General features: G+C 37.8%; 1 protein-coding gene and 1 long non-coding RNA gene across 4 annotated transcripts in view; one reads left to right on the top strand and one right to left on the bottom strand.

Moving 5' to 3' along the window:
• The window catches only part of LOC126848693 (uncharacterized), a 201,388-nt gene extending 188,410 nt beyond the window's left edge, over window positions 1–12,978 (top strand). The window contains exons 4-5 of the long non-coding RNA XR_007687297.1: window positions 11,980–12,056; window positions 12,774–12,978. This is a non-coding gene — a long non-coding RNA (uncharacterized LOC126848693). The remainder of the gene's footprint in view (window positions 1–11,979; window positions 12,057–12,773) is intronic.
• LOC126848681 (hillarin) lies at window positions 2,289–25,617 on the bottom strand. Of its 3 annotated transcripts, none has more exons than XM_050589753.1 (12): window positions 24,893–25,617; window positions 17,464–17,934; window positions 12,989–13,265; window positions 8,096–8,212; window positions 7,749–7,921; window positions 6,814–7,057; window positions 6,204–6,430; window positions 5,476–5,697; window positions 5,217–5,366; window positions 4,743–4,932; window positions 4,003–4,260; window positions 2,289–3,574 (listed from the first exon to the last, which is right to left on the bottom strand). In XM_050589753.1, the coding sequence occupies exons 2-12, from the start codon at window positions 17,805–17,807 to the stop codon at window positions 3,263–3,265; spliced, it is 2,514 nt and encodes an 837-aa protein (XP_050445710.1). In that variant the 5' UTR covers window positions 17,808–17,934; window positions 24,893–25,617; the 3' UTR covers window positions 2,289–3,262. The 3 variants fall into 3 exon arrangements, with proteins under 3 accessions (XP_050445710.1, XP_050445709.1, XP_050445711.1); XM_050589752.1 differs by having other exon boundaries at window positions 24,996–25,617; XM_050589754.1 differs by having other exon boundaries at window positions 12,989–13,232; window positions 24,996–25,617.
• Between the last annotated feature and the right edge of the window lie 1,451 nt (window positions 25,618–27,068).

Raw genomic sequence — 27,068 nt, 5'->3', positions numbered from 1 at the left:
CGACGAACAGAAATTCTCATTTCGCGCGACGATAAGGCGAGAGCCACTTTCTAAATCCCGCGTCCTGTCTCCGTACCCGACGCTGATAATAACAATAATGGATGCCTTCATCTGCAATTACAATAAGCAGTTAGCGGGCAATAAATCACGCGAAGCAAAGTCCGCCCGCGATGAAATCTTTCTTTCCGCACATCGCGAGATAAGGAAACTTCCTTCGCATTCCGACAATTCCGGAGCACATTCTCTTATTCTGAAAGTTAAAGTGGGGAGAGAGAGAGAGAGAGAGAGAGAGAGAGGGAGGGAGAAGTTGTGCATCCCGAGGACTGGCTATTTAATTAGCGGCCGTACTGATGACTCCGCCGCGAAAAGAATCTTTGTCGCAGATGACAATTCATCTCCGATGTTAATGCGCAAGATGAATCTCGATAATAATAAGTTTTCATAAGAAATGGCCAGACTGCAAGTTTGGGCTAAAGAGGAGCACGATCCGAGAATAATGGATCGCCCACGCTTCGCGAAACTTTAGTACAGTTGTTGGATCGCGATTGCACTCAGTCATAATTTGATCAATAAATCCGATATCGGATGCTTCATTATCGGATGTATTTATCAATAGTAGTTACTTCGGCGGCTGCAACCGAGAAATTCAATTTCGTCTGAGGTCACCGTCTCTGAATTTTTCATTCGACAAGGTAGGATGCAGCATTCAGATGCAGATATTATTAAATGTGTTCACGAATCTTGCCTCGCGATTATAGAATTATACGTAAAAGGCAATTGTTTCTTAAAATAAGAATCAATCGATTAACAAGGATTGTATAATTTACATGAATTATAATGCTCGCATCTCTCATGCATACTCATTATTAAACAGCTGGTACATTTGCGGAACATTGTCATTTAAATGTCTTTCTGAATTATATATACGCACGAGTGTTTGAAAAAATTCCTAAGCACAAATTGACCTAATTTCTTAAATTAAAGTAGCTTAACACGAATTGTTTCTTCGATCTTTGTAAATGTCTGATTCGCCTAAAACGGCACGCATACACATATATACTGCCTACCTTCATCTAGAAATAAGAATATTATACTTTAATAAGACCGCTAATAAAGTCGTTTCTTTATGCGGTAGCCTATTATATCATAAAAAAAAGATTTGATTCGAGAAACTTATATTCTGTCTTTTTACCGCAAGATGTCCGTATCGTTACGTTTCTTCGATGCTCGATGATGTAGAGAAACGGGTTGCTCTTCAACAGGAAATCTTCTACGATACTTGCAACAATTGATTATTTCCGTGCGCTTGTTATACATTTTTATTATCATTTTTTCTGATAGTCTACGTATCTTTAAATTAATGATGGTTAATTTGAACAATTTCAAATGATATGATAATATTTAAGAACAATTAGTGATTTGACATTATAAGAATATTTTTAAAATCTTTCGTCTCTCAATCTATTAGTTATCAATATAAAATCTTGATGGCTTTAAAAACAAAATGTTCAGACATATTTTTATATATGTTTAAAGAAGATTAAATAACACCTAATCCAATATACTGAAAATCGGATTTGCCAAAATCGATCTGTTAAGCATTGAGATAAATGGAAATAATTCTGTGGAAATTGATTTATTAAGTCTTTATACACGATATGAATTTTCGTTAAGTAACTGTGTAGTAAAAAATATTAATTTATACATATCTACGAACGTTAATGGATAACAAAAAGTATTCATCATAAGCTCGAGTTATTACATAAGATAAAATATAGGAGCTCCTTTTTTAAGCGTGGTTAAAATTTTAATTATAACAACAAGAGAGATATATAATATTATATATAATATATAATATTACACGATTGTATATATATATATATATATATATATATATATATATATATATATATATAACAAATATATACTATTTTTTTTTTTACTATCGCAAATAATATTTCTTCTCGCATAGTTGATAATATTACCTATAACTAATTAATCATATGACTTCTACTCGGATTGCGTGCGAATAATTATGAGGGATAAATATAGCACCTGTGCATTTTGAAAATTACGACTTGAAAATGCATCAGTTTAAAAAAAAAAAAAAAAACAATTCCGAGCAAAATAAATAATTAAATACGACAAAAAGTAAGGATATATTTAAAAAGAATGAAAGAATAGACTCCGTGCAAAAATAATTGGATTCCTCAAGCATGTAAGTTCAATTGATGACATTTCTTCAAATCGTAATGATCGTATACGTATATTATATATACAAAAGCATCTTTCTCGTACGTGAAATATATTATATTTGCTTATATATTATCTGATCTATATAAACGTCACGCGTGAAATAATCTGAATCCGCGATTAAGGATAATAATAGTACTGAGAATAAAATATATATGTACTATAATAGTTATAGAGTAGGATAAATATATCGGTGTAAAGAGAGAGCTTTATAGTGGAAATTGTTTACGAGAGGAAATCGCAGATCGTAATAATTTATTTGATTACACGTTACGTAAGAAGGGGAGGAGGGGGGGGGAGGAGGGAGAGGATCATTATATACGGAAATATCGACTTGGTAGATGATACAAGCACGATCGTTTCGCGTTCCAGAAATACCGGGTGTTCAGGAAACTGCATATCGCTTAGATAGAAGGATATTCTTCAACTCGAGGGCTGTTTTGAAAGAAAGACGGCTTCCGCGTCTTCAAGGAGACACTGCTGCGTATTTAATTTTACATTAAACGTTTATCTCCAAGTCGTAAGCCTATTGTTAGACTCGAGGTAGCGTGTCAGCTTGGAATCGCATGCCGTGTCGTCTTTATCCGCGCGCGATACCTAAAAGTAGTCTTTAAAGACTTGGCGTAAAACGTCACTGTGCTCTTTCACCATTGCCTCTTCGTCCTGCCGCGCTTTTCTTTTCCCTTCTTCGGTTCGTGACATAGCGTCGATAGTGGATCGTTAATGACCGAATATACTTCCCGTGATCGTCGACAAGTTATTTTGCAAGGACAAGACGAGCTGTCGATATGACGAAACGAGCGAGACTCTCGAAATCGTAAAACTTATTGACATCGTCTGATCGCGCGATAACCGTTCTCACCTTGTCCGCGAATACTTCAACGTCTCCTGGCTTCGTCTTAACGAACGTCTGAAACTCCCCCGATCCTTGTAACGATTCTACGACAGGCGGAAATTTCCGGATAAAGCCGAGACGACTGAACGTTTCAAGAGCGCGGAATATCCGCTCTCAATTCCTCTTGCTGGAGTTGATGAGATATTTGCAGCAGTGCGTGAGGAGATGCTTCTCGCCGGTGACGTCATGCTGAGCGACTGGCGAGGCCGTGGATTCCCTGGTGTAAACGTCCAGACCGTATTGGCCCTCCTCGGGGAAGCTTATGGAGAAGGTGACCACGTCGTCGTCGGCGATGGAATGCGTCACGTACTTTGACAGACGTTTTTCCTCGATGCCGTTCTTGTGCAGGGTCGCCATAAAGTCCGTCAACGGCCTCGACATGCGAAATTGAATCTCAAGCTCGCGCCCGGCGAACACTAGAGCTTCCTGAAATCAATAGATCGTAAACCGTACGTAAACGTACCTGGCAGACGCTATAAGATCGCAGGATTCTTTTCTTGGCGATTTTTCTTGACTTGAATTTTTTTTTCTTTCAACTCTTGAGACTTTCCGAAAGAATAAAAAAAAATGTTCACAGAGCTCTTGCCTGGCATACGTAACAAGTTATTTTAAAAGAAATGCATACAATTTTTTTGAAGTTAGTTTTATTCTCGTTTCATTTTTCAAGACATAAAAAAATACCTTTTTATGAAATTGCTATACTTTTGTAACACATTGATAGAAATTTACAAGATGGAAATTTAAATGTGTCTTTGAGCCACCTTGTATCTTCTACGTTTATATCGATCTTGCTTTTGCTTTAAATTAATTACATAAGCAAATCGATTTAACTAGACATATATATATATGTATACCTGATGAGTGATGGGTATAAGCCCAAATAATCTAGTGGCTTTGGTGGGACCCCATTCACCACTGGCGCAATCCGGTAACGGTACCATCACCGTTTGCAGTTCCTCGCACGCAATTTTGAATTTGCAGACGCTCTTAAACTTCATCGGCTCTCCTGTCAAGTACTCCTTCGGCGTTACCGCGTTGGCAAATATATCCAAAAGGAAGGCCCCGGAACAGGGTGCGTGAACTCGAAACGCAACTATATTTCCCACCACCGACTGTAGAAATTTGAATTTTCAAGATTTAGAAATGAAAAATGCGCTGCATTATTTTCTTATCTTATTGTTATATAAATTGACGCGAATATAACACATATTTTCTTATTACGTTATTAAATATGCGATAATATTATTATTAGTATGCGAGAGTCATATTATTATTAGTATAAAAATGATAAGAAATTTCTAAAATAATATTAAAATACAAAAACATATGATGATTTTATATAATTACTTATATATACTAAAAAAAAAAAGATTCTAAAACTGAATAAGTCAAGATTAATTTTTTTTTTTTTTTTTTCAAAATTATAAATATTCAAATTTAAAAATACATTTTATTAATGAATCGTTATTTCACTTTATAGAAATATTGAGTTGTTTTACAAAAATTAATTGTCCTAGGATTTTTAAGCGATGCCGCTTAAAGCGCGTGAGATAAATTACGAAGCAGATGCGGGTGGAGTCGCGGACTCTTTTACCTGCATGACAAAACGCTTGAGCGACACGCCATCGTAGCCATCACCGTCGTTGTCATAAAACTTGAGATTGTAATGAAAGATAAGGGATGATTGCATATGCGCCGGCATCGCTATCCTCACGGTCGCGGCGCCGGTGGAATCCGTGTACATAACGGCATTCGTATTTGTATCCGGAAAATAGAGGCCGTACCTGTAGGCGCAGAATTTATCCGAACGGTATTCTCTCTCTCTTTCTCACTTATAAGCATTGTTAACAGAAACCTCTCTCGCGAAATCATTGTGATTTAATTGCGCTTTCTAACGGCTTTTACGCGCGCTTTAAGAAGGATTTCATGTTGTCAAGATGTTGCTGCATTCGATAATATATTATAATTAATGAAGAGGATTTATAATCAACGTGACATTGGACACGTAAGTTACGTAAGAGCATGAGTTGTTTTTCTTTTTTTTCTCAAAATAAAGACGTTTTCTCACCTGAAGAATAGAGACCGTACGAAAGGCAGTTCCTCAAAGTCCTTGAGCGAAATCGGTTGTTTGAGCAACTGCCAGTCCTCTTGCAACGGAAAGAACTCGTATATGAATTCACGGGGATCCGTCAGGAAGTAATGATCGTCGTACTCGTATCTAAATAAAATGATCCTCTCCGTAATTAAACTAATCGTTTCATTTTGCCGCGCGATACAACATATACACTGTAATTATGATATAGGGATGAAGGAAATTTTGGGCCTACCTGAGACTGTCGTTCTTGGCTTTCGCTTGGCCGGGACGGGGGACCTCTTTGGCATTGACGAGATGTCGCGCCCCCCAATTACACTGGACAAATCGCCACGCACCTGCTACGTACACGGCGTTCCAGCTGTTACGGAATCGATTGTCCTCGAAGCAAACGCCCGGTTGATAGCCCGCCGACTTGCTGTAACCCTTGATGACCACGCAGTGCAGGCCCGCATAACTGTATTTAAACACACACACTACAATTTATATCGTTGTTCTTTCCACGAGCATATAAAACAAATATATATGCGTATAAAAATATCGAACACTCTATATATACATATTTATCGATTAATTTCTGTAAACATTTTGTACCGCGCACTTTTTTACGAGTCGCGTTAAACCGACGCGATATAAGTACAAATAAAATAAATCCTGCACATATCAGCTTGCATTTATTTATTGCATCGACGTGACATTCTTAGATTTTCCTCTCTGTCTCTCTTCGGGAAAAGATCTGCTATAAGATTTTTATTTTCGTGAAAAAAAGTAACGAGATTTTATATTAAATATTTTCAAAGTTTCCTCTGTTCGTCGTATTTATGGACTTGTTCTCCATTAAAAATAACTGACATGTTAAATATGCAAAATTGAACGAGCATGTATTTTTGATAGTTTCGCAAAGTGACGCTTCTAACCGTCTCTGTTCCATTACATGTAAAAATCATATTCGTCATCTGTTACCTGCACAATCGTTTGAATAGAACGTGATAGCTTTCCGTGCCGTGCTTGATACCCCTCAACAGACCCATGGGAGTGTCGCCTCGTAAGTTCTCGTCGAACTGCATAGTGTTGAGATTCTTCACGGTGATCCACCGGAATATTGTCCTCGCCTTTTCTATGTCCGATCCGCATCTGCTCACCAACTGTCGCACGAGATCGGTGAACGTTTTTTGATCTTCTTGCGCTACCTAAGAATAACATTGGTATCGTAAATCTGCGAGTATCAGTGAACAAGCATTTCTTTCTCTCTTTCTTATGAAAGCGGCCATAAAACATACGGATACGGTCCGGCATAATATTTTCTGATTCACAAAAGCACCGTGAGAAATGAAAAATATTAAAAAGGGAATATTAATTACACTTATATAAACTTGTAAATCGATCAAAATAAATCTACTCATTTTCACGTGCAACAAGATTAAAATAAAAACAATTTTGTCTAAAGTATAAAATGAAAAGAAGCGTAAAACTCGATGCGAACAACGATAGTGTCAATGATGGAGAAGGTCTTGAAGGACGCGAGAGAAGAAAGGCTGAAAGAGCGCTAAAGAATTGCGCAGCGAGAGCTTACCGAAATAGCTATCTGATCCATGTCAGCGAACTCTAGAGGATCATTGTAAATGTGGTACTTGGCCAGGGCCGGTGGCTGCGGGGGTGGCGCGCGCGACGGATAAGGCGGGGGTGGCGCTTCCTGGATATAACCGTCTCCTTCGTCAAGATATAAACTCTCCTGGAGCATGTACTCGCTTCTCGCCTCATTGATCAGCTCCAGCATCTCCGAGCTCTGTTTCTCCACCAGCGCGGCGGTCGCCGCTCTATAAATTCATCAGGAGTAACCAACAGCTTTTGTTGCGTAAGCGCGGAAGCCCGGCTTCCTCGTGCGCGCGGGCTTGTTTATCGTTTCCCGAAAAAAAGGAAGCCGCAACTGCGGCACTTAACGTACGACGTTAAACGCGATTTCTTTCGTAAATTCTTCTGTAGTGAAAGATGCATAACATGGATATTAACGCAATCCCGTTTGAAAGATTATTTAGATGATATTAATCGCGTAATAAATTTTTAAAACATTTTCCGAGTTATTTCATAAAATATTGAAAAATTGTGTGGGATTATAAAAGTAAAATAAACTAAATATAAATTACTAAACTAAATATAATATAAATTATAAAAGTAAAACTTTTGATAATTCTTCAATTTATACAGTTTCAACATTGCCCTTTTTTTATAAATTTTATTCATTTCAAACATATATTATTTTTATTTACATTTATAATAAATTTATTCAGTTATTTGCTTCCTCGGGAGAAAAATTTTTTGTTACACTTTTATTCGAATAGCTCGAAAAAAAGATTATATATATTGTCTAAAATATGATTAAAAAATGATAGTAAAATATGATTTAGTAAAATAGTAAAATATGAATAGCAGTAAAATATGATATGCGATATATGAGCGCTACTTGCCCGATTTCAAAAACAAGACGTATAATATCTAAGCATTAATTACCGTTCGTGCTCCAACATCTTGCGCGTGAGACTTTCCTTCTTCTTGTCCCTGCGTAGAGTCATGTTCTTCTCCAAGTCTTCCTTCTCCTGCTGAAATTGTTGGGTTCGAACTCTTCCGCCTTTTTCCCGTTCCCATCTCGCCGACAATTGTTCCAGCTCCTTCTCCCACTCGTCCTTTTTAAATTATACATAATACGTTGAAAGAATTTTTCAACATAGACACACGTATATTACATTCTTGTAAATAGAAAATATATATAAAAAAAAAATTGTATATTGTATAATGATGATGAAAATGCGCGAATAATAAGTCGCATTATTTTTCTTAGAATTCAATTCATTACATACTCGGAATTCCTCGCGAATTCGTCTGTCTTCCTCCTCGCGATGGTGGGCAAACTTTCGATATAAATCATCCTCTTCTTTCCGGTGCTTCATCTCGAGACGTGTCTGCTCATCGCGATCCTGGTAAAAGCAGGGCGTAAAGAAACGTATTAAACATTCAATTCTTTTTGTTTATTTAAGTTTCTTCAACTTTTAATTGATATAACGCAAATTGAATAATTGAGCGTAACCGATCACATTCTTATTTTAAAAAGTGTTATTGCAATTGTGTAAAATTGTTGAGAATATTATTGCAACATATATGACATAATTTTGTGATATAATTATAATTTTATTATAAAATTAAATTAAATTATATAGAAAATATATACAACATTTTATAAAACATATTAAATATTATTTTTTTTTCTCATCAATATAATTTTTACTTATAAAAATATAAAAGTAATTGAACCTTTGTGTCATTCCGTTTGTAATTTCGAAAAATAAACATGCGATTAGGGATTAAACTGTCGTTGAGAAACATTGCGCTAATAGTTAGGGGAAGGCGCAGTTTGTGGATAGAATTGGACGCAATGAAACGTTTCTAGTTCTTAAAACGCCCGCAGCAAAACGTTCTACAGCCAGAACGTAGGTAGGTAGGTACTCTACTTTTTGTATAATTTACTTTCACGTCGCGTTTCTGCTTTCATTCGCTTCCAACAGAGTCTCCTCGGGGGAACGACAATTCGCCACTCGTCGACAAAAGCGAACTAATCCTCTCCCGGTGTATTTAAAAAAAAAAAAAAAAAAATGGCACGTTGTTATGTGTCTCGTTGTAGCCGCGACCGGAAATATTGATGCAACGAAAATATGAGCGGGCAATGTGTTGTTGTTGAATGAAACGGACATGCTCCTTTGGAATCATGCGGAGGAATTTCTCTAATGGAATTTGTCTGCGATACAATTTTGGAGGAACGCTTTCCTTCGAAATACATAAACAGTTCGCCACAAATAATCGAAATGCGACTCGACGAATATTGGTATACCTTTGAGAAATCAATCTCGAGAGTAAGCTCTAGGCACGCATTACATAATTTTTCTTCGGTAAGGACGTGGCCCACGCCGCAGTCATGTCATAATGATGTATCTATATAATTTGAATAAACGCCGTTAGGCCTAACGACGAAGCAGAAAAAGGAAGTAGTTTGCATACTGGTTGAAAAGATAATTTTATCGTTAAACATAATTTTGGGTGTATAAATGTGTTAACAGATTTAATGCTGAATTGCGCAGAAAAGTTACTCGTACGAAGAGCATAAAAAAGCGTGCACGAGACTTTCTCACGTACAATTTTTATGATGAGGAAACCTGCCTGTGACACGATTCAGAATGGCCAAGTTCAGTCCCTGACGTAATTCAAGGCTGTTTTTCTTGAATTCGTTGTTTTCACGTGTTATGTTAGAAACAGAGATGGAAGTGGCGCTGGTGTAACACATTACCAAGGACTAAACTGGCAGGCAGGAGGAACAAATATTACGCAGATATGCATCTTGATTCGCGCTGCGAGAGATCCGTTTGCCGAGTTTGAGTTTGTTCTCGGAAACGGACAACAGCCTTTAATGGATTAATTTTCCCCTAAGCGTTTACGCGCGGAGGCGCGTGAGAGACGCGCGAATACACGCGCTATCCCCGCCGGCTCTTTCCGCGGGCCCGCCAACGATTCCTCTAATTAGCCATCAAGTGCAGGAGTACCGCAAGCGGAAATAATTCTGCTTCCAGCCCTCTCGTCCCGCCGCGCCATTTCGCCAACGCCAAAGCTTTCCTTCGCATGCACGTCCTGCCCGTACGAGGGAAAATAAGACGACGCTGTATACGCGTTCTTCCGTGGCAACGATTTGAATAATCGCGAACGATGAGTCGCATTATTTCAGAGGAAATCGCGAAGTCGCCAATTATCGACCGCATCGCGCTTTCATCAATCGAATAATCGTCCGTCCTCTTTCCCTTTTTTTAATCAGTCAATTAAATCTCCTTCAGTTATTAGATTATTATCAAGAGTTTTTAGGAGCTTTTAATTTTTTATTCATGATTTAGAATTTATACTATTTCGATTGTCATACCTAAATAAAACTTGAAAGGAAATTATCTCGCACGTTAAATCCTTATTTATTTAAATTTCTTTCTATAAAACTCCGCGCTTAAGATTATTAAACAAACGCGTATCTTAACGAGATTCCCGCTTATTCTGAATGTCCGCGTGACTCTTGTTTGCTCTTATTTGCTCGATTTCGGAAAAAGGCTCATGACATATCGAAGTAATTCCGGTCACTCGATCATAGTCACGCGCGGCAATCCGTTATGCGGTCCCGGGATTCCTGGGATCCCGCTGTTCCGCCAATTAAACGTAATGCCGGTGATCGTCGCGATGCGTCGACCGGCGTGAGAAGGGGGACCATCCGCTGCGCCACGTATGCGATTATCTGATCATCGGCAGCGCGTGTGGGCAGGACGCCTCTTCGTCCAGGGTACGCTCGACTGTCACCGAGCGTGTGCGAGCGCGTAGGAGGAGCCGCCCCGCCATACGAAAATACCGGATAAATCACGCCGGCGGATTATTCCGCCCCGGGAGAGGAAAATCGCGATTGTCTCGTGGCTTAACAAAAGCTCCCTTCGTCCCGGATGTGGAGTCGCTACCGCGCGAATTATCATCGGGGTCGCGTTGAATAAAATTAAAAAAAAAAAAAAATGGAAAATATATTTCGTCGACCGATGTGCCCACGTTTCGCCGCTTTCGTTCGCTCGTGCAAAAACGCACGTAGCCCTCCCCTCCCGCCGAGATAACTGGATACAGATAACTACGTAAATAAGGATCGATCGCGCGGACGGACGACGGGACTGGACGGTGCGAAAGCGCATCGGGAGAAAACGCGGCCGATAGCGGAGCGACTAGCGGCTCGGCCTTATTACGCGTCGAATGGGAAAAGCGGTAATCTCAATTTCACGTAGAGTCCGTTCACGATTTGCTCGCCGCCTGCATTCTTGCGTTTTCGCGTTTCCGCTCGTTCGAACGATTCGCGGCGGTGGAAGTCACGCGACACGCGGCAAGAATCCGTCAGATATACGTCAGATCCGTATTCCCGGCAAATCCGGAAAAATCCGTTGATTTTGGGAATCTTTGTGGGTTTCATCGTCGCGAAGAGGCGCAAAGTTCCACATCACCATAAAGTTTGTCGCGCCCGATTAGTTCGCAGCGATTTAATGTTTTTAATTAATTCACGACGGAGAGATATCTCTTTTTTTTTAATTTACCGATACAATGTGACTATTATACAATTATTTATTATATAGTGATGTTTGTTCTTCTTTAATTGAGAATGTAACGTTTACATTTATTTCACTTGATTATGAATGATTGATTTATTAACGCGTCAAATTACTTGAATGTCTTTATATTAATTGATCGATCCTTTATCAGATGAAATATCTTTTAAGTAAATAAAATGTTAAAAAAATATATATATATAACATATAAGTTAAACTGCAATTAAAAATTGGTGTTGAAACGCAAATTAATGGGGAAAAGACGCTCGCTGGCGATATTGGCCGAACACTGGAATTTTGCAAATTTCGCGAGAAGAGGAGTTATGTATCTCTCTATACACATCATTGATCTGGATTTTATTACTACGGAAGTACTTGGAGCAGCCTATTGTACGTATTTTCGCTCATGCACACAATGCATTTCCCCCACTACCTGTTTCCGCGTTTCAGGAAGAAGCTAATAATCAGCGGACGGTATACCCGCGCAAAAAAGTCAATTACCACATCGCCATTGTTCGCTTCTTCTACGCACTTCGAAATTATCATTGCTAATTCGCGTTATTAATTAATAATTATTTTTGCAGGCTTCTCCTGGAAGCGAGGAACAACGGCTGCCGCGAAAATGGCCGTTGCAGCGAGCAGCAGCAACTTCAAATAAAATGTATCTTTTTTATTTTATTTTTTTAGAACTTTAACAACTATTATTTATGCAACTTAAATTATGTTAGAATTTTCTGAAATTAAGTTTAAAGTCCTTTTTGTTTAATCGCTTCTTTCCGTTCGGAAACTGTATTTAAGTACAAAGGTTAAATGTAATTAGAAGGGGTAGATATTTTGCACTCTTCGATAATCGTAATTTCTTTCGCATTTGTATTTTATTTCAGAATCTTTAAGTTTGTTAGTTACTTACGAGAAAAGTGACTTTGAAACTTTATAATGCGTTACAGCAATTTTTATACATTTTTTGTCATCTAATATCTATCTTTTATTGCTGCTTTCATATCAATTTTCTCAGGATTTGACATTTCTCCCGTTTTTTTTTTTTATTTTGAAGCATTATAATCTCTTATTAATAAGCGAAGAAAAGATAAAAATAAAAGTATATCTAAAGATATTTAAAGTGAGATTACGCAGAATCTCATAATTTACTTCAACTTTTTATAAATTTATAAAAAATACAAAAATAATGAAAATAAAAAAATAATGGAAGAAATTAAAAAAAAAAAAATAAATCTCTTTTTAGATGAAAATTTAATAATTGGTCGAAATACAGTTACTCAGATTATTAGAAACAGATAATGGTTAGGCAATTTGAAAAGTCTTACTGTTATTAGAAAGACAATTAGCCTGTTTTTCAGAGTACAAAATGTATTTGCAGGCACAACAACCTGCCGTATCGGTGTCTTCTTTACAGACACCGAACCGCAATCTCTTTTCCACAGAGGAAAAGCTTTTTCCTGTTCACCGCGGAAATTGCGTGTGTCAGCCGACGCGCGGCGTGTCGGAGAGCAGTAAGACGCTCTCGTCCTTATACGGCGACGACCATGACGAGAGGAGGAAGGATTACATCAATCGACCGCCAACGTGACTCACCAGATAATAATCGATGGGTTTCTCGCGGGCCTTGCTGTAGCCCTTTTGTAGCTCGGTCTGCTTGAGCGCATGGGCGATGTGAAGGGCGCTCGCGTCGAACCTGCCGTACTGATAGCTGCCATCCCCGGAATAATTGTGATTGTACGGCGAGGATGCGCCGCCGGTGCCGCCGATACCGCCGTGGATGCCATCGCGCTGGGACGACGAATTCGTGGCCGGCGGCGAGCCGTGCCCGTTCAGGTGCCTGGCATAATTAGGCGAGTCTACATTATCGTAACTGCAACAGAAGCGTGCACACGGGTGTTCAGGGGATTGCGAGGGGAATTCAACCGGGAGTGCGAGAGCATCGCACCTCGGCGAGCTCTACTGTTGCCAGGGAGAGAATAAACGACAATACGCATTGACTCCTTCTCGGGACCAACGAGAGAAAGCACGCTTTATCCCGGAAGTCAAATGTGTTCTCTAATCTTGGATAAATAATTTTCGTACAATACACGATAAAAAGATCATTTAGTAAGAGAAGCTAGAATTCCTCCACCATTAGTAAATTAGATTAGAATTTTACTTAGAAAATTTAACTTAGATTAACAAATTTAATTTAAATTTGAATTTAACAGAATATTCATATAAGACTGAGAATTAATAATTTAATTAATAATATTGAAGAAAATGTGCGAAAAGAAAATTTTGATTGTTAGAGTCTTCCAAAACTGGCATATCGGATCCGTTTGGCTTTAAAGTTAAGAATTTTTTCAATTAACGAAAAGTCTCCCGATAGTAATCTTCATGCAAATCGAATTAGTATAGCGTCTGTCATTTCCCAAACTCTAAAGTTTCAATCAAATGCGTTTTCGAAAAATTCTCGAGTATTATCATATTATAAAAGTCAAGATTTCGCATACGTTTTATTTAAACATTAAAGATATTCCGAGAGGGATTGATGATATTAATATCGACGATAAATCGGAATAAAAGCGAATACTCGCGGGTGTCCTTGATACGGCCACTAACGTCGCTCGTTACACGACGTTGCCGGAAAAGAATCCGGGTCGATGCCGTCGTCCGTGGATTATGTTAACCCACATATCCATGCAACACAATCGCCATCTCCCTCCCCACCCCCTCCCCGCTCACCTCCTTCATTCAGCGCGCGAGCTTGACCCATAATTCCGGATAACTATAATGGACGCAATTACTCACCGAGAGTAGAGTTGCAATTAGCGTCGCGGTTAAGTTCAACGGGTTTGCAATAAGAATCTCTCACACCACTGGCGCGATAGCCTCGCGCTGTTTGTGAGAATTTAGTGTATCGTTTAAATGAATGTGTTACATCTCTCGCTCGTTCTCTCCCGGGTTCATTCACTCACGCAACCGAGCCTACGCTCGTCTCTCTTTCCTTTCCCCTCCTCTTTCTCCATCTCTGCTCTTTTACCGCGCGTGATCATCGAGCCGCGAAAGGTAAGTATAAGAAACAACATTAGATTCGCCAAATCAGCGGATCAGTAATCGAGCAAGAGCCTCACGGAAGATCTCTAGGTAGCCTTTTTCAAAATAAACGTAGAGAACAATGTGTAGAAATAAAAATGCATAAATGCGTATAATAATGAAAGAAATAAAAACTGCATATATTTATTTCACTGCAATTGCAAGCGACTTGTACATTACTTTAAAAAATACAAAAAAATAAAAAAAATATATATATAAATGTGTATAACAATGAAAGAAATAAAAACTGCATAAAGTATTCCTCCAAAAATTCTGTAAAATGTTATTTCAAGCGCCTGCAAGCTACTTTCAACATCGCACTTTAATAATACTTTTATATAAAATTCAAAGAATTATTAACATCTCTTAACATTAATCAAAATAATTTACACGTTGATAAAAATGATCTAAATAAAAGAAAAAAAAAAAAAAAAACAGGATTTGAAAGCAGGAAATAAAGAGAAGCCGAAGGAAAGCCACGTAGACGCCAACAAGAGAAAAATTCCTCGCGTAAACGCATACGTGCGCATGTAGGCGCGACTTTTACGAAGCGCGGTGGCCATAAAAAGGCATACAAAAGACACGCGAATGTGTTGCATTGAAAGGTGTTAAAACGGGCGACAGACAGACGAGGGCGATCGAGATACCGATGACTCTTAAGAGAGATCCCAGTGATACGCGACTGCGACGGTCTTTATGCGAGGTGAGCACACACGCGTAATACGCGCTTCGCTCTCGTAAGGCATACATTGTATATAGATGCGGGAATAAGATGCGCAATAATGCACGGATATACACGACGGGCTTACGCGAGACGGTAGGAGTGCAGCGCACTTCTTGCAACACCGCGACTTTACTTAATCAAGTTATCGAACCTCGCGATCGCGATTTCTATTTATATTATACTGACACACCGCGATCAGATCGAATTTGCCGATAACGTAAATGTATAAATAAGATTTTTGATTTCTTTTAAGAAATTTTCCATATTTGAAATTGTTCTACGCAATAGATCGAAATTTTTTTTTTTTTTTTTAACATTTTTTTATCGTTGTTTTCTTAAATGAATGCAAAGATTTTTTATTCTGATAGCTCCTCGTAATGACTTTCTCAATTTACAAAAGTGTTAAAAATTTTACTCCCCGTAAGTTTCCTCTCTCTCTCTCTCTCTCTCTCTCTCTCTCTCTCTCTCTCTCTCTCTTTAACGTTATAATATGTTTTATTTATAACAAATTTATATATACACAATTTTTATTTTTCTTATGTAAAAATAATTTAAAAAAAATTTCTTATTTTTTAATTCTGATTCTCTTTTGTTAACAATAATATTCTTATAAATACAAAATCTAATAAAATTTTTATGATTGTTCAACACAGTCTCTGCAGAAATGAGCTCACTGGCATTCAATTCAAATTAAAGAACGAGTGATGGAGCATTCGGTCAACTACTGAGGCTATTATTCGCTAAGATTTTATCGGATTAAGGCCAACGTAATTTCCTTACATAACACGAGTGAGGTGTCTAAAGTAAAAAAAAAAAAAAATCCATAAGATGATATAAAGCCAAAGAATGCACGTGCATGACTAATCATTTTCGCGAAACTGTGCTGGCGTCAAGCGATTGATTTACTCGCTGACAATAAAGCATGGCAAGAAACAAAATAATCTTATTGAAATCTTACTGTAAATTCATAACTATAACAATATATAAATATCAAACTTATTTCACGAATATAAAGGAATATTTGAATACATCGTGCTATTTCAAAAAATGTGTGTACCCGATTAAAATTTCATCTCAAGTTTTATAAAATGTAATTTTTTCTATCGATCAAAAAAAAAAAGTACGCATATTGTATCAAGATGACGAAGAAAACAGGATTTCGATGAAAAACGTGTCGGTTACAGTGGTACGTATTTCGTTGCGAGGCACGATTTCGAGACATCGTGCAATTATTTCCAGCAGCGTTCGATCTCGATCAGACTCGACGAAGGGAAAGTGGAGAAATTAGAGGTAAGTTCTGTCAAGCGTGCCCTCGGTATTGTAATATCCCTAATATCGAAACATCAACATTAAAATTGCGTTCGATGTAGAATCGCGTTTTTACGTGAAAGTAAACTCGACGAGGAAAAGTTAAAGATCCACGAAATGTTGAGAGAAGGGCCGACGTTTTTACGCGAGATTATTACGATTCTCTGAACGTCATCGGAAATTGGGATACGATGATGCAAGAATGTGTGTTGCAAAATCTCGCATTGTTCCTTAAATGTAGGAAATTGGGGTGAAGTGTCTAGCTTCTCGCGTTCATTTACGATTCAAATGAGCCCATCTTTGAAGGAGCATTACGTATTTAAATCTATGCAGCGTCCTACAAAATTGAATGACTCGAGTGTATTATTTGTCAAAAGAAAACAGATGCGTTCTCGCGACCGGCATTTATTAAAGAGCTATTACGCTGACATTTGTTATCTTAGGATAGCACCGAAATTACTTTTAACATTCCCACGAAGACAATAGCTCTTATAGATATATACTGTTATCTTACATTTCAGATAATAACGGTGATTTGTGCTGAAGGGAAATACGCGGCCTTTCAACTTGAGCTCATTAAAACATTTAATTTCTCTAAAGCAATTAATATCGAATCGAGTATCCTGATCATTTTTGTCATGTTTTCATTAATTCTTCTTTTTGTAGCGTGAATCAGATAAGAGACAAGATATTGCATTCTACAATCGATTGAAGAAAATATGAAAACCAAACAAATGAGATGAAGTTGAATTTTAATTAAATCACTAATTATTCAAGACTCTCGATTGGAGAGACGAGATAACGTCGGAATTTTTCACCAATTAATATCTAATATTATCGCAATGCAGGAATATTATGACTCTCATGGAATTTAAGAAGATGAAAGATGAAGGAGAGATTCCCGTGCATGCAGAGTCGTTAATACACCATGATAAAAAAAAACACACACACAACTCACCAAGGTGGGTAGACGCCGCGCGGCGAAGCACCTCCTGCCCTGATCTGCTCGTTGACGTAACCGCTTCTAGGTACGTTAAGGGCGCTCCTGATACCCACACTGGATCCGTCCAGGGTGCCGGGTCCTGGTTTGGGCACGTGACTGCTACAGTATACCTCCTTGTCATTGATTGTGTGCTGGTTGTTGTAGTACGTCTTCAGGGTGAGCTTGGTGCCGCAGATCGCGCACTTGAAGCAACCCGCGTGGAAGAACGTGAAGTCCTTGAGGGGACCCACTCTGTCCACCTGATAGACGGTCTGAGCGCATCTCAAACACGTGCTTTCGTAAAAGTTCGGCCGATACATGGTAAGCTGTTTGTCGAAGGACCACTCTGTTGACGCACACTCCGTGTACTTTGTACGGCTCCGTCGTCCTGATCACCACTCGCTACGATCTCGCACGTCGCAGTGTTTCGCTCTCGATGCGTGCGACCTTGGAAATTAAAGGCCTCGATCAGGGAATAGAGAAATTACCTCTCACCACCGAGAATAAATACAAGGCGACGCCGGCGCGAGACGAATAACCGGGCATTAGATGTTGTTTAGAGATCGGCGCATGACTCACCTAGCCTAACCATTCTTTTCTAATTTCTCTTTGACTTTTCTTCGAAAGAAAGCTTCATAAGTCAATCTCTTTCTGATTTACAATTTGCAAAATTTAATTTATACTTATTATCATGAGTTTTTAATGTATCAAGAAGGAGAAAATCATGGAGAAGGATTACTTTCACTATCGTAAAACATGATTAAAATAAAGAAGAATTTTTATCTAGATATTAAACATCACAGAGAAATAATAAATATAGTATAAAGTTTATAAAATAATGCTTAAGATTTTTTATACTTATACACTTTTGAACCTGTTCATTTTTATTCTTATATATTATTTATGGCACAAGACAATTTTAAAGTCGTCCCCATGCAATCAATGACTTTTTCCAAGACAGGATATGAAATGTGCGTGATGCCGAGGTAGGAATTAAACGCACGTAAAAAAATTTTACGTAAGAATCAGTTTGCAGCTATTAATTATAGTAGATTTCTCAGCAGTTGAAACACGCAAACTTAGCAGTTGGAATTCGCATTCGCTCCAATTCGACAATGTATCGAGTTTCTGATGATTCGAGCCGCTCATTGTTATCGCATCCGTTTATTGTAAAATTTTTTAACATCATTGGCAATTATTTTTAGCCAAATGTAAAATAATTAATTATTCGTCCCATCGTGTTAATCTAACGTCATTTGATGCCGCGGGTCTCCTTGTTTTGTTCGTCCTTTACTGCTCTTTCATTTACATGATACTCACTCGCGAAAAACTTTATTTATGATCGCGCTGCACTTTACATAATACTCCCGATATTAATATCATACACGGCGCGCACTTTTATTCTATATTGCAAGAGGAAAAAATCACGCTTGCACGAAATTTATTAATCTACAATGTCAATAACGACTACTACTTATCAATTAAACGCGACGCTTGAGTCAATTTCATTTTTCTGTACACGCGATGTATTAATGATAACTGAAAATTTCTGATACTGCGCGATACCATCATTAATTACTATTCAAGATGCGAGTTAATTACTAGTTAAAACGCGGTAATCGCGAGAATTAATTACCCGCACTGTCCGACAATCTTGAATCGTTTGCAGGAAATGATAATTTATCATTTCCCAGTGTTGGTCGCGTAATCGATTTTGAGAAATAATAATCGACTCTGATTCCGTAGTTTAATACAGCTTCATGATTTATGCATGACTTTTGTGTTCTTCAGTCGTAATATAAAAACAACGTGCACGTTGTGCTCGATTAATGTCAGGAGTGTTGTATAAAGTATCGCGCGATCATAATTAATAATTTTTGTGATTGAGAATTATAAAGAATCAACAAAGAACAAATTAGAGAGAGAAGGAAAGAGCGCGGAGGGAAAGAAATCGGATAATGGCGAAACATTATGCGAGAATTTTAGAACCTTCTGCTATTTGATATGTTCAATAAATTTGTGAGATTAGAATAACAAATCAGCAAAAGATAAGCTCATAATTATATAGCCGAATTTGATTTCTTGCGGCGGGGAAGGGGATGAAGTCAGGTTAATATGAATCATTTCTATTTGAGAATGAAGGTGTACGAGGCGAGCCTGAGCCGCCGACACTTTCCTGCGAAATTTTGCAACAAATCATTACCAATACCTCTCGTGGTGGGCGACTAAGCAGATAAAATTGCAACACCTTTAATGACCGCGATATGCCTATGGTAACGGCGAGATTTTCCCACGTATCATTCAACTTGCGAGCACTTAATAGATTTTTCACTACGAAATTCTCAATACGAATACATCTGCGAATCAGTTAATCTATCATTTCCCTTGTTTTTTTCCTCTATATTAGCGCGCGAGATGATTACATATTATCAATATACTTATAAGTATAGAAAGTGATAACTGCATTAATAAATGGAAAGTGAATATTGCACGAAATGTCGATATATTTTCCGCTTTAGAAAGAAATCATTTCTACGATACTGTAGAAATTGTTCTTTTTCAAGCATTGTTTATTTTCAAGAAGGTTCTCATCGTCATTTGTCATTTATCTATGAAAACAGTGTATTGTTTAAATTAGTTAAACGCACTACTTCTTACATCTATCTGCCCGCTTTCTAAATCCTTATAATAGAATATTATTCGTATTGCGGCTATTAGCAATCAAATAAATGTGATTTAAGATTTTGCATCTAAAAATATGTCTCCACTTTTTCTCATCAATAAAAAATATTGTGAGCTAATAATATGCAAATTAACGGTACGGCAAAGTTGCTTTACTTCATACAAATATTTAATCTTGATACCTTGAAATAATTAAAATTTTTAATTAAAAAATCAAAAGTCTTTATCAATATTTTTGTAATTACAATTTCCTAAAAATTATTTATAATTAGTTCTTCATGTAGAGACAATAAAGAAAAATGGGCATAAAAAAATTATATACTTACAATGGAAAATGAAAATATTTATATAAGCTATTTTTTATATTTTATAATTTATAAATAAATTATAAATAATTTATATTAAATAAAATAATTTATTTATATTATATTAATTAAAATTCCGTTTGGAAAATTTAGTTGCTTTTATACATCAGCAGTAAATATTAAAAATGTACAAAATATAATAAAAATATTTCTCTCATTACAGATTTTAAATAATCCATTAAAAACATTATTCCTTTTTCTCATTGCATGGACAGTAAAATATTTGAATATTATATTAATTTCATGAATTTGTTCTCACTCTATTTATTTTTCTGTTACGTTTCTCATATCCATTTTTATTCATGTTTCATTAAATCAATTTGAAAAAAAAAAAAATATAAGAAATAATATTTGAAAAGGTTAATGCAAGTTTAAAAAAATTTAAATATTATTTAAAATTTCCGATAATTCTCTCAAAATTATTATTTCAATGAATTTAATTTTTGCGTTTAAAATAAATATTTTTCATATATTTTTCTATATATGCATCTGTGTGCGTATGCAGCTCTATGAATTTTAGGAAGATAAATGTGCGCGTGGTGTGTTTTCAAATAATTGTCAAATAATTGATTTAAGTAATTTAAGCAAAACTATTTAAATAGCTATTTTTAATGGCCTGCATTTGAAACGTGTCCAGTACAGGCCGTAAACGATTGGAACAATAACACTTGCGACACGCTATTAGCAATGCATTCATCAAACACGTGCCTAGCCTCTAGTTCTCCTTCTCCCTCTCATGGAACAGCAAATTGGAATTTTTCGCAGCCAATTTAACGAAGGCTCGCTCCCTTTTGTAGTTGTAACAAATTCCTGTCGCGATGAAATCGATACACAGGTCGCAGCTGATCGCGATCTCACGATGGCGCGCGCCATACCAATGGAACGTATCGGAAAGTTCCTCTTCCGAAGAGCGAGGTGCACGCACCGCCATATCGGGAGAAAGGATTTTGTACACGTCGCGGCGCGTATGAGCTAATTCTTTGTAAATGAGGCCACGGTGTGCGTGACCTGCTCTCGCCACTACAAGATATGATAGTTTCTTATCTCGCACACAGACAACAGTGTGCAAAATCTAGAAGCGTATTAAAAAAAAAAGAAAATCTTCTTTTTCTGTTATTATTTTTACTTCTAAATAAGAATAAAAGATCTAAATTTTTATATCAAGATATAAATATATATATATATATTTTCTTAAATGGAATTAATATATTATTACTGATTAGCAGTATTTTTAATTATAACTGCAAGTGAAATTCTATTGAGGAGAGCCACTTGACACAGTAATGGCTGTTTGAATCAATAATATTTTTAAGTGACCGTTTTTTTTATATATTATAATATTTATTTATAATATATATATATATAATTAATTTTTTATATAATATATGTGTGCGAGATAAATTCATATATATTTTGTTAAAGAAATATCTGAGTTTGCCTGAAAATCTTGTTTACTTTTTTGTGAATTTGTCACATCTTAAAAATAAACAAGTATAATATAATTTTGAATTTGAATATTAAGACGGAGGAGTAAAGTGTGAATGCTTCCATTGAAGATTAGATACTCATCAATCTTGGATGAAACGATGTCGCTGCTTTAATCAGTGACATTTTCACTGATTCGATTGAAGAGAGTCTTTCCGCTGGCGCAGAAAGAAACGAGGTGATCGACATTGATTGATTTGCCTACTTTTGCTATTTTCGCGTTATTGAATTTCTCATTATGACACGACGCATAAGTAGATACGGTCATTACCATCCGGCTCGAAATACACCGCTTCATCAACGAGAGCTAATGTTTATACTTGTTATACCGCCGCCGTATATAAGCCCAGGATCTATGCCGGTAACAGCTAGCGATGCAAGTAATAATGCGTAATATTGATTATGACGTAACTGTGCGCCAGATAACAACGTCTCGCATCGAGTTACCGATGCATCCGCGATATTCGTGCAGACAGGCACGAGTCCTGTTATTCGCTAACAGAATGTGATAAATTGAATGCGTCGCGGTTCGCACGATTCTTTGATACTATCTCGCGCAACAAATATATTTCAGTCGATAAATTTTCATAATGAAATGCTATCGGATTAACGAGCCGGATCGATCTGCCCGATCGAGAGAGCGCGCTCTTATTACGGAAATAACACGTGTCATTAAACTATGCGTTTATTTTGCACGTCGCGACTGATGAAGCGCGGAAATCGTAAGATGCTCGTCAAACTTTATCAATGATTTTTGCACGAGCGCTCGCAGGATGATGAGATTCTTGATAAGCTGATAATAGTAAGTCGACGAATAAATTCTTTTCAAGAAAAGATAGCAATAATCATATTTCCCGTATATAGTTTTTTCATGTGCTGAATACAATTTTAAACCAACATTTTTTTATTAAGGCATCAGTTTCTGAACAAGACTTAATTTTGAACGGAATAAACCTTTTTTAGCATAATAACAGCACGTTAAATTACATTAAAACAGCTTCTTTTCACATGTTTAAACATTTTTAATTTGGGACATGATGAAGCAAACATTTCTGAGACTATCGATCAAACTACGTTATAATTACCTTTTATTTTTTTTAATTTTTTTTTTTTTAAATACAAAGAAATTTCAAAGGCTTGAACAAGAAGGCGCATATTAAAAGAAACGAGTATCTCTAAACCTAGACCTACTTGACAGGCGCCATACAAGATTATTCTTTGCTTCCAAGATCTATCGACAACTGGGAGAAACTTTCAGGCTCAAGTTTCATTACTTTCCATTCACCTAGATCCGTCCCTGGTCGACGACCATCCGCGCCTTTTGCGTACGCCGAGAACGGCGACTCTCCGTGGAATGCGATCGGAGCGGCATGGTTATGGCGAATTGCATAACTCCGGTGTGAGAAACGGGCAGCCGGCAAGTGCGATTGGTCGCACAATACGGTCTCCTTTATAAAATCGCGCCCGTCTTCCGGCAGCATTTATCGCTCGTTAAAAGAAAAAAAAAAAAAAGAAACAGTATTCGCGATGGAATAATAAATAATTCGCGCCTCGGACGAGGGTAGAATCGCGCGGGACCGAAAGAAAAAGCTGTTACTTCTCTCGGGGAAGTAAGAAGGAAAGCGAGACGCGTCTCGCGAAAATTATTTACGCGCATTCCTCGCGCGCGATAATGCCCATTCGAATGCCCACCGTGTCCCCATTCTCCGGCCCACCTTCTCCTAGGTATTTCACGCCCGTCGCCCGTCGATCGCACGCGCGCCCGGTCCTCCATCAACGAAACGCGCGTATATACCTCGTCGTGCCACGCACACCAACTTTATTACCAGGTAAATCACGGGGAATGCGGCCGCGATTCGGATATACGCGCGAGGGGCCCTGTTTCGCCGAGACAACGAAATAACGGGATGCGTGGCGCGAATAAAAAAAGAAATTATTATATGACGTCATTAATTTGATAACAGCCGCTCGCGTAGATTTATCGAATTTTTCTAGCGATTTATCATAATAAAAAAACGTAATAAAAAGAACATTCTATATATTTATTATATTTTCCAAGAGTACGCGTTGAGTTAATATCATATCAATTAATAATTAACAATCAATTAATAATTCAATTTACTTTAATATATATTACTTTAATATAGTAATGTAATTACGTAGCATGAAGGAATCTGTTGTAAAAAGGATTCATGAAAATAATTCGCCATTCGTGTCGTTCTAATTGACGCAACATAAATTTAACGAGCGATTTAACATCGATATACCTCGGTATCCTCCGCGATCAGGATATTAAAAGTATTTCCGTTTTGATAATAAACTTTGATTACAGCTTTGATTAACGAGGTAAAAAGTCAATTAAACCGTGTAAAACCGGTAAATAACGGTCCCTTAATTTCTTATTTAATTATGAAGATGGAACATATCATTATTCCGATGGCTCTGATAAGATCCTTCAACTTCTCATCAAAAAAATTTACGAGATTTGAAATACCAACGATATATGCCGTTTAGAGTACTTAAAATTTGTAGCGCGATACATCCATTGACGCTTCAGACACGTGTCCTAATTTTCGTTCTACCGCAGGTTTCACGCACATCCGTCGTAGATGACGGCAACGAGATGAGTAATCAGCGAATCTTAAAGAATACTCTCTAGAAAATTTCTCCGATCATTCATAGAGATCTGCGAATAGATTTAATCTTGATAATTTGCGAAGCTTATTAAGTACAAGAGAAGACGGAGGAATCATATAGGTAAACGTGACACCGCGAAAATTTTCAGAATCGATGCATTGTCATGTCGAGAGATAAGGGAAACAGATGATTCATAGACAACTACGGATAATCGACGCCCGCGTACGCACGTTTACCTGAATTCCGCTGCGCGGTCGACTATCGAAAATCGCTCCGGGTAAAAGTGGAGCAAACGTTGTTCCATTCGAAAATGCGAATATATCTTGCGCCGATACGTACGTCCTCATAATCTTCGCTTCGTCCGCGAGCGGTCTTGATGACTGGTTCCGTGACTGCCAGGCATCTCTCTCTCTCTCTCTCTCTCTCCTTTTCTCTCTCGCTCCTTCCTTCTCGACTCGTCTGGTCCTACGGAATCTGGCCCTGGTCACCTCTATTCCGCGGCCAGGTAAAAGATCGCAGACGACGACGAGCCCCCAGCACCGCGTAACGACGACCGCGCGCGCGATATCCTCGCGGTGCCCCTCGATCCACCGATTATCTCCGCACCGCGCATCGAAATCACCAGCGAGCGCCACGCTCCGTTTCGCGGGTCGCGGCCAGGAAAAGATTGAGAAGGAGAGGAACAGAGGGTACCGCCGTTCCGATATTCCACCTGTTTTCAACGATCTTCGTACTTCGCGATATCGATCGTCCGCATCGATGGAACGCACGCGTCGAGATGAACCCGCGTTTCCTCGCGTCTCGCGGATCACGCACAACGACGACCACTTTCGACCTTCCGAACGAACGTATCTCTGACACGCTTTCGGCTTGTCCGCCGCCTGGAATGAGGTCTCGGCACTTGAGACGACGAGGCGGCCCCGCGAGTCGGATCGGGCCTGAATATCGCCACCTGCCTCCGACGACGTTCCGAGAAGGTCTGAGGTGAGAGGAACGGCCATTTTGAGGCACCGTCGACGGATCGCGCAGGTGGCGCTAGAAGAGAATGGAGAACCGATCCGCCGTGTTCTACCTGCGTTTTACCTGCGTAACGGTCACTCACGCGCGCGCTCACCTGACGAGGATCTGGGCGCGGAACCGAACGCGTACTCTTTCTCTCACTCTCTCTTTATAACACGGATCTTTTCCCTTCGAACAAAATACTGATAATATATTTTCAAATCTATAGATTTTTCCGAGATGTCATATGTCTTATCATATTTAAATATCTTTAATATTTTTGCTTTTTCCATAATCTTAACTCTAACAATCCAATTACGACAACAAGAGATAATCAAGATATTATATAAGAAACTACATCTGAAAAAATAAAACGATAAGAGATAAATTTGTGTTAAAGTATCACATATCTGAGTGATTTAATTGCATCAATCTATCTTAATCACAAAATATTATTAATTTATGAAATGGATCTTTTATGTTAGATTTCCAATTAGATTGCGACAACACAATTTCTTATTTATATACAAAATATAAATAAGAAGCGCAAATTGTGATCGAAGTTCCAAACAATTGAAGTTATGTAATGACTTAATACTTAATGTAATGACGTAGCATAATGATTCAACAGATGTTAGAATAGATGCGCGCAAGGACGGATTACACGTAGTTAACAAAACTGCTGACAGAGTTCAATATAGCGGACTTTACTGGCTATGGTAGTTCCGACTTATGATAGTTCCGAATCATGAATCTGCAAAATTTACATTAAACGCTCGTTGAACGCTACTTATCCTTAAAACGACTTGCTCGCCTCCTCCGAGCCATCATTTCTAGACAGAAAACGCAAGATGAGCGCGCAAAAGCGCGTGTGTGCGCCTACACGCGTGAATGTTTTCACATACGTGCGTGGGAAGCGATTTTACAATCAGTGATGTAATAAGGAGGTAACATATTACTGCAACGTTACTGAGAAATTCGTACGAACTCCGTTCGTTACACCCCATTTGATTCTAATGTTTGTGGGAGTTTATCTTTGTTTTATAAAAAAAAAGAAAGGAAAATAATAAATAATAGATACGCAGAATTTTTTTTTCCCACAAATGAAACGACCAATGATGATGTAGCTTGACAGCCTCGTCTAATAACGTTACTGTATTTGCTTTAATTGGGACGTTTAATAGGCAAATAATATTTTTTGTGTGAGTATCGCAAATTTTCACGGTGACACAGCAAGGCGTGCCAACAAATTTACCATGTAAATTTGCGGATTGGACATAAATCAGCTGAGCGAACGGTCAACTTTGCGCCGGCATTCCGTTAGCATATGCCCACACGATTTGCATAATTACAGATTTCTTGGTGTTACATATCAAAAGTTGTATAGTTTTCTTTTTACCTTCCTCAAAATTC

Source organism: Cataglyphis hispanica, chromosome 4 (assembly GCF_021464435.1).
Source record: "Cataglyphis hispanica isolate Lineage 1 chromosome 4, ULB_Chis1_1.0, whole genome shotgun sequence".
Lineage (NCBI taxonomy): Eukaryota > Metazoa > Arthropoda > Insecta > Hymenoptera > Formicidae > Cataglyphis > Cataglyphis hispanica.
The sequence above is the reverse complement of the archived record's forward strand: the minus strand, read 5'-3'. Positions and strand labels throughout refer to the sequence as shown.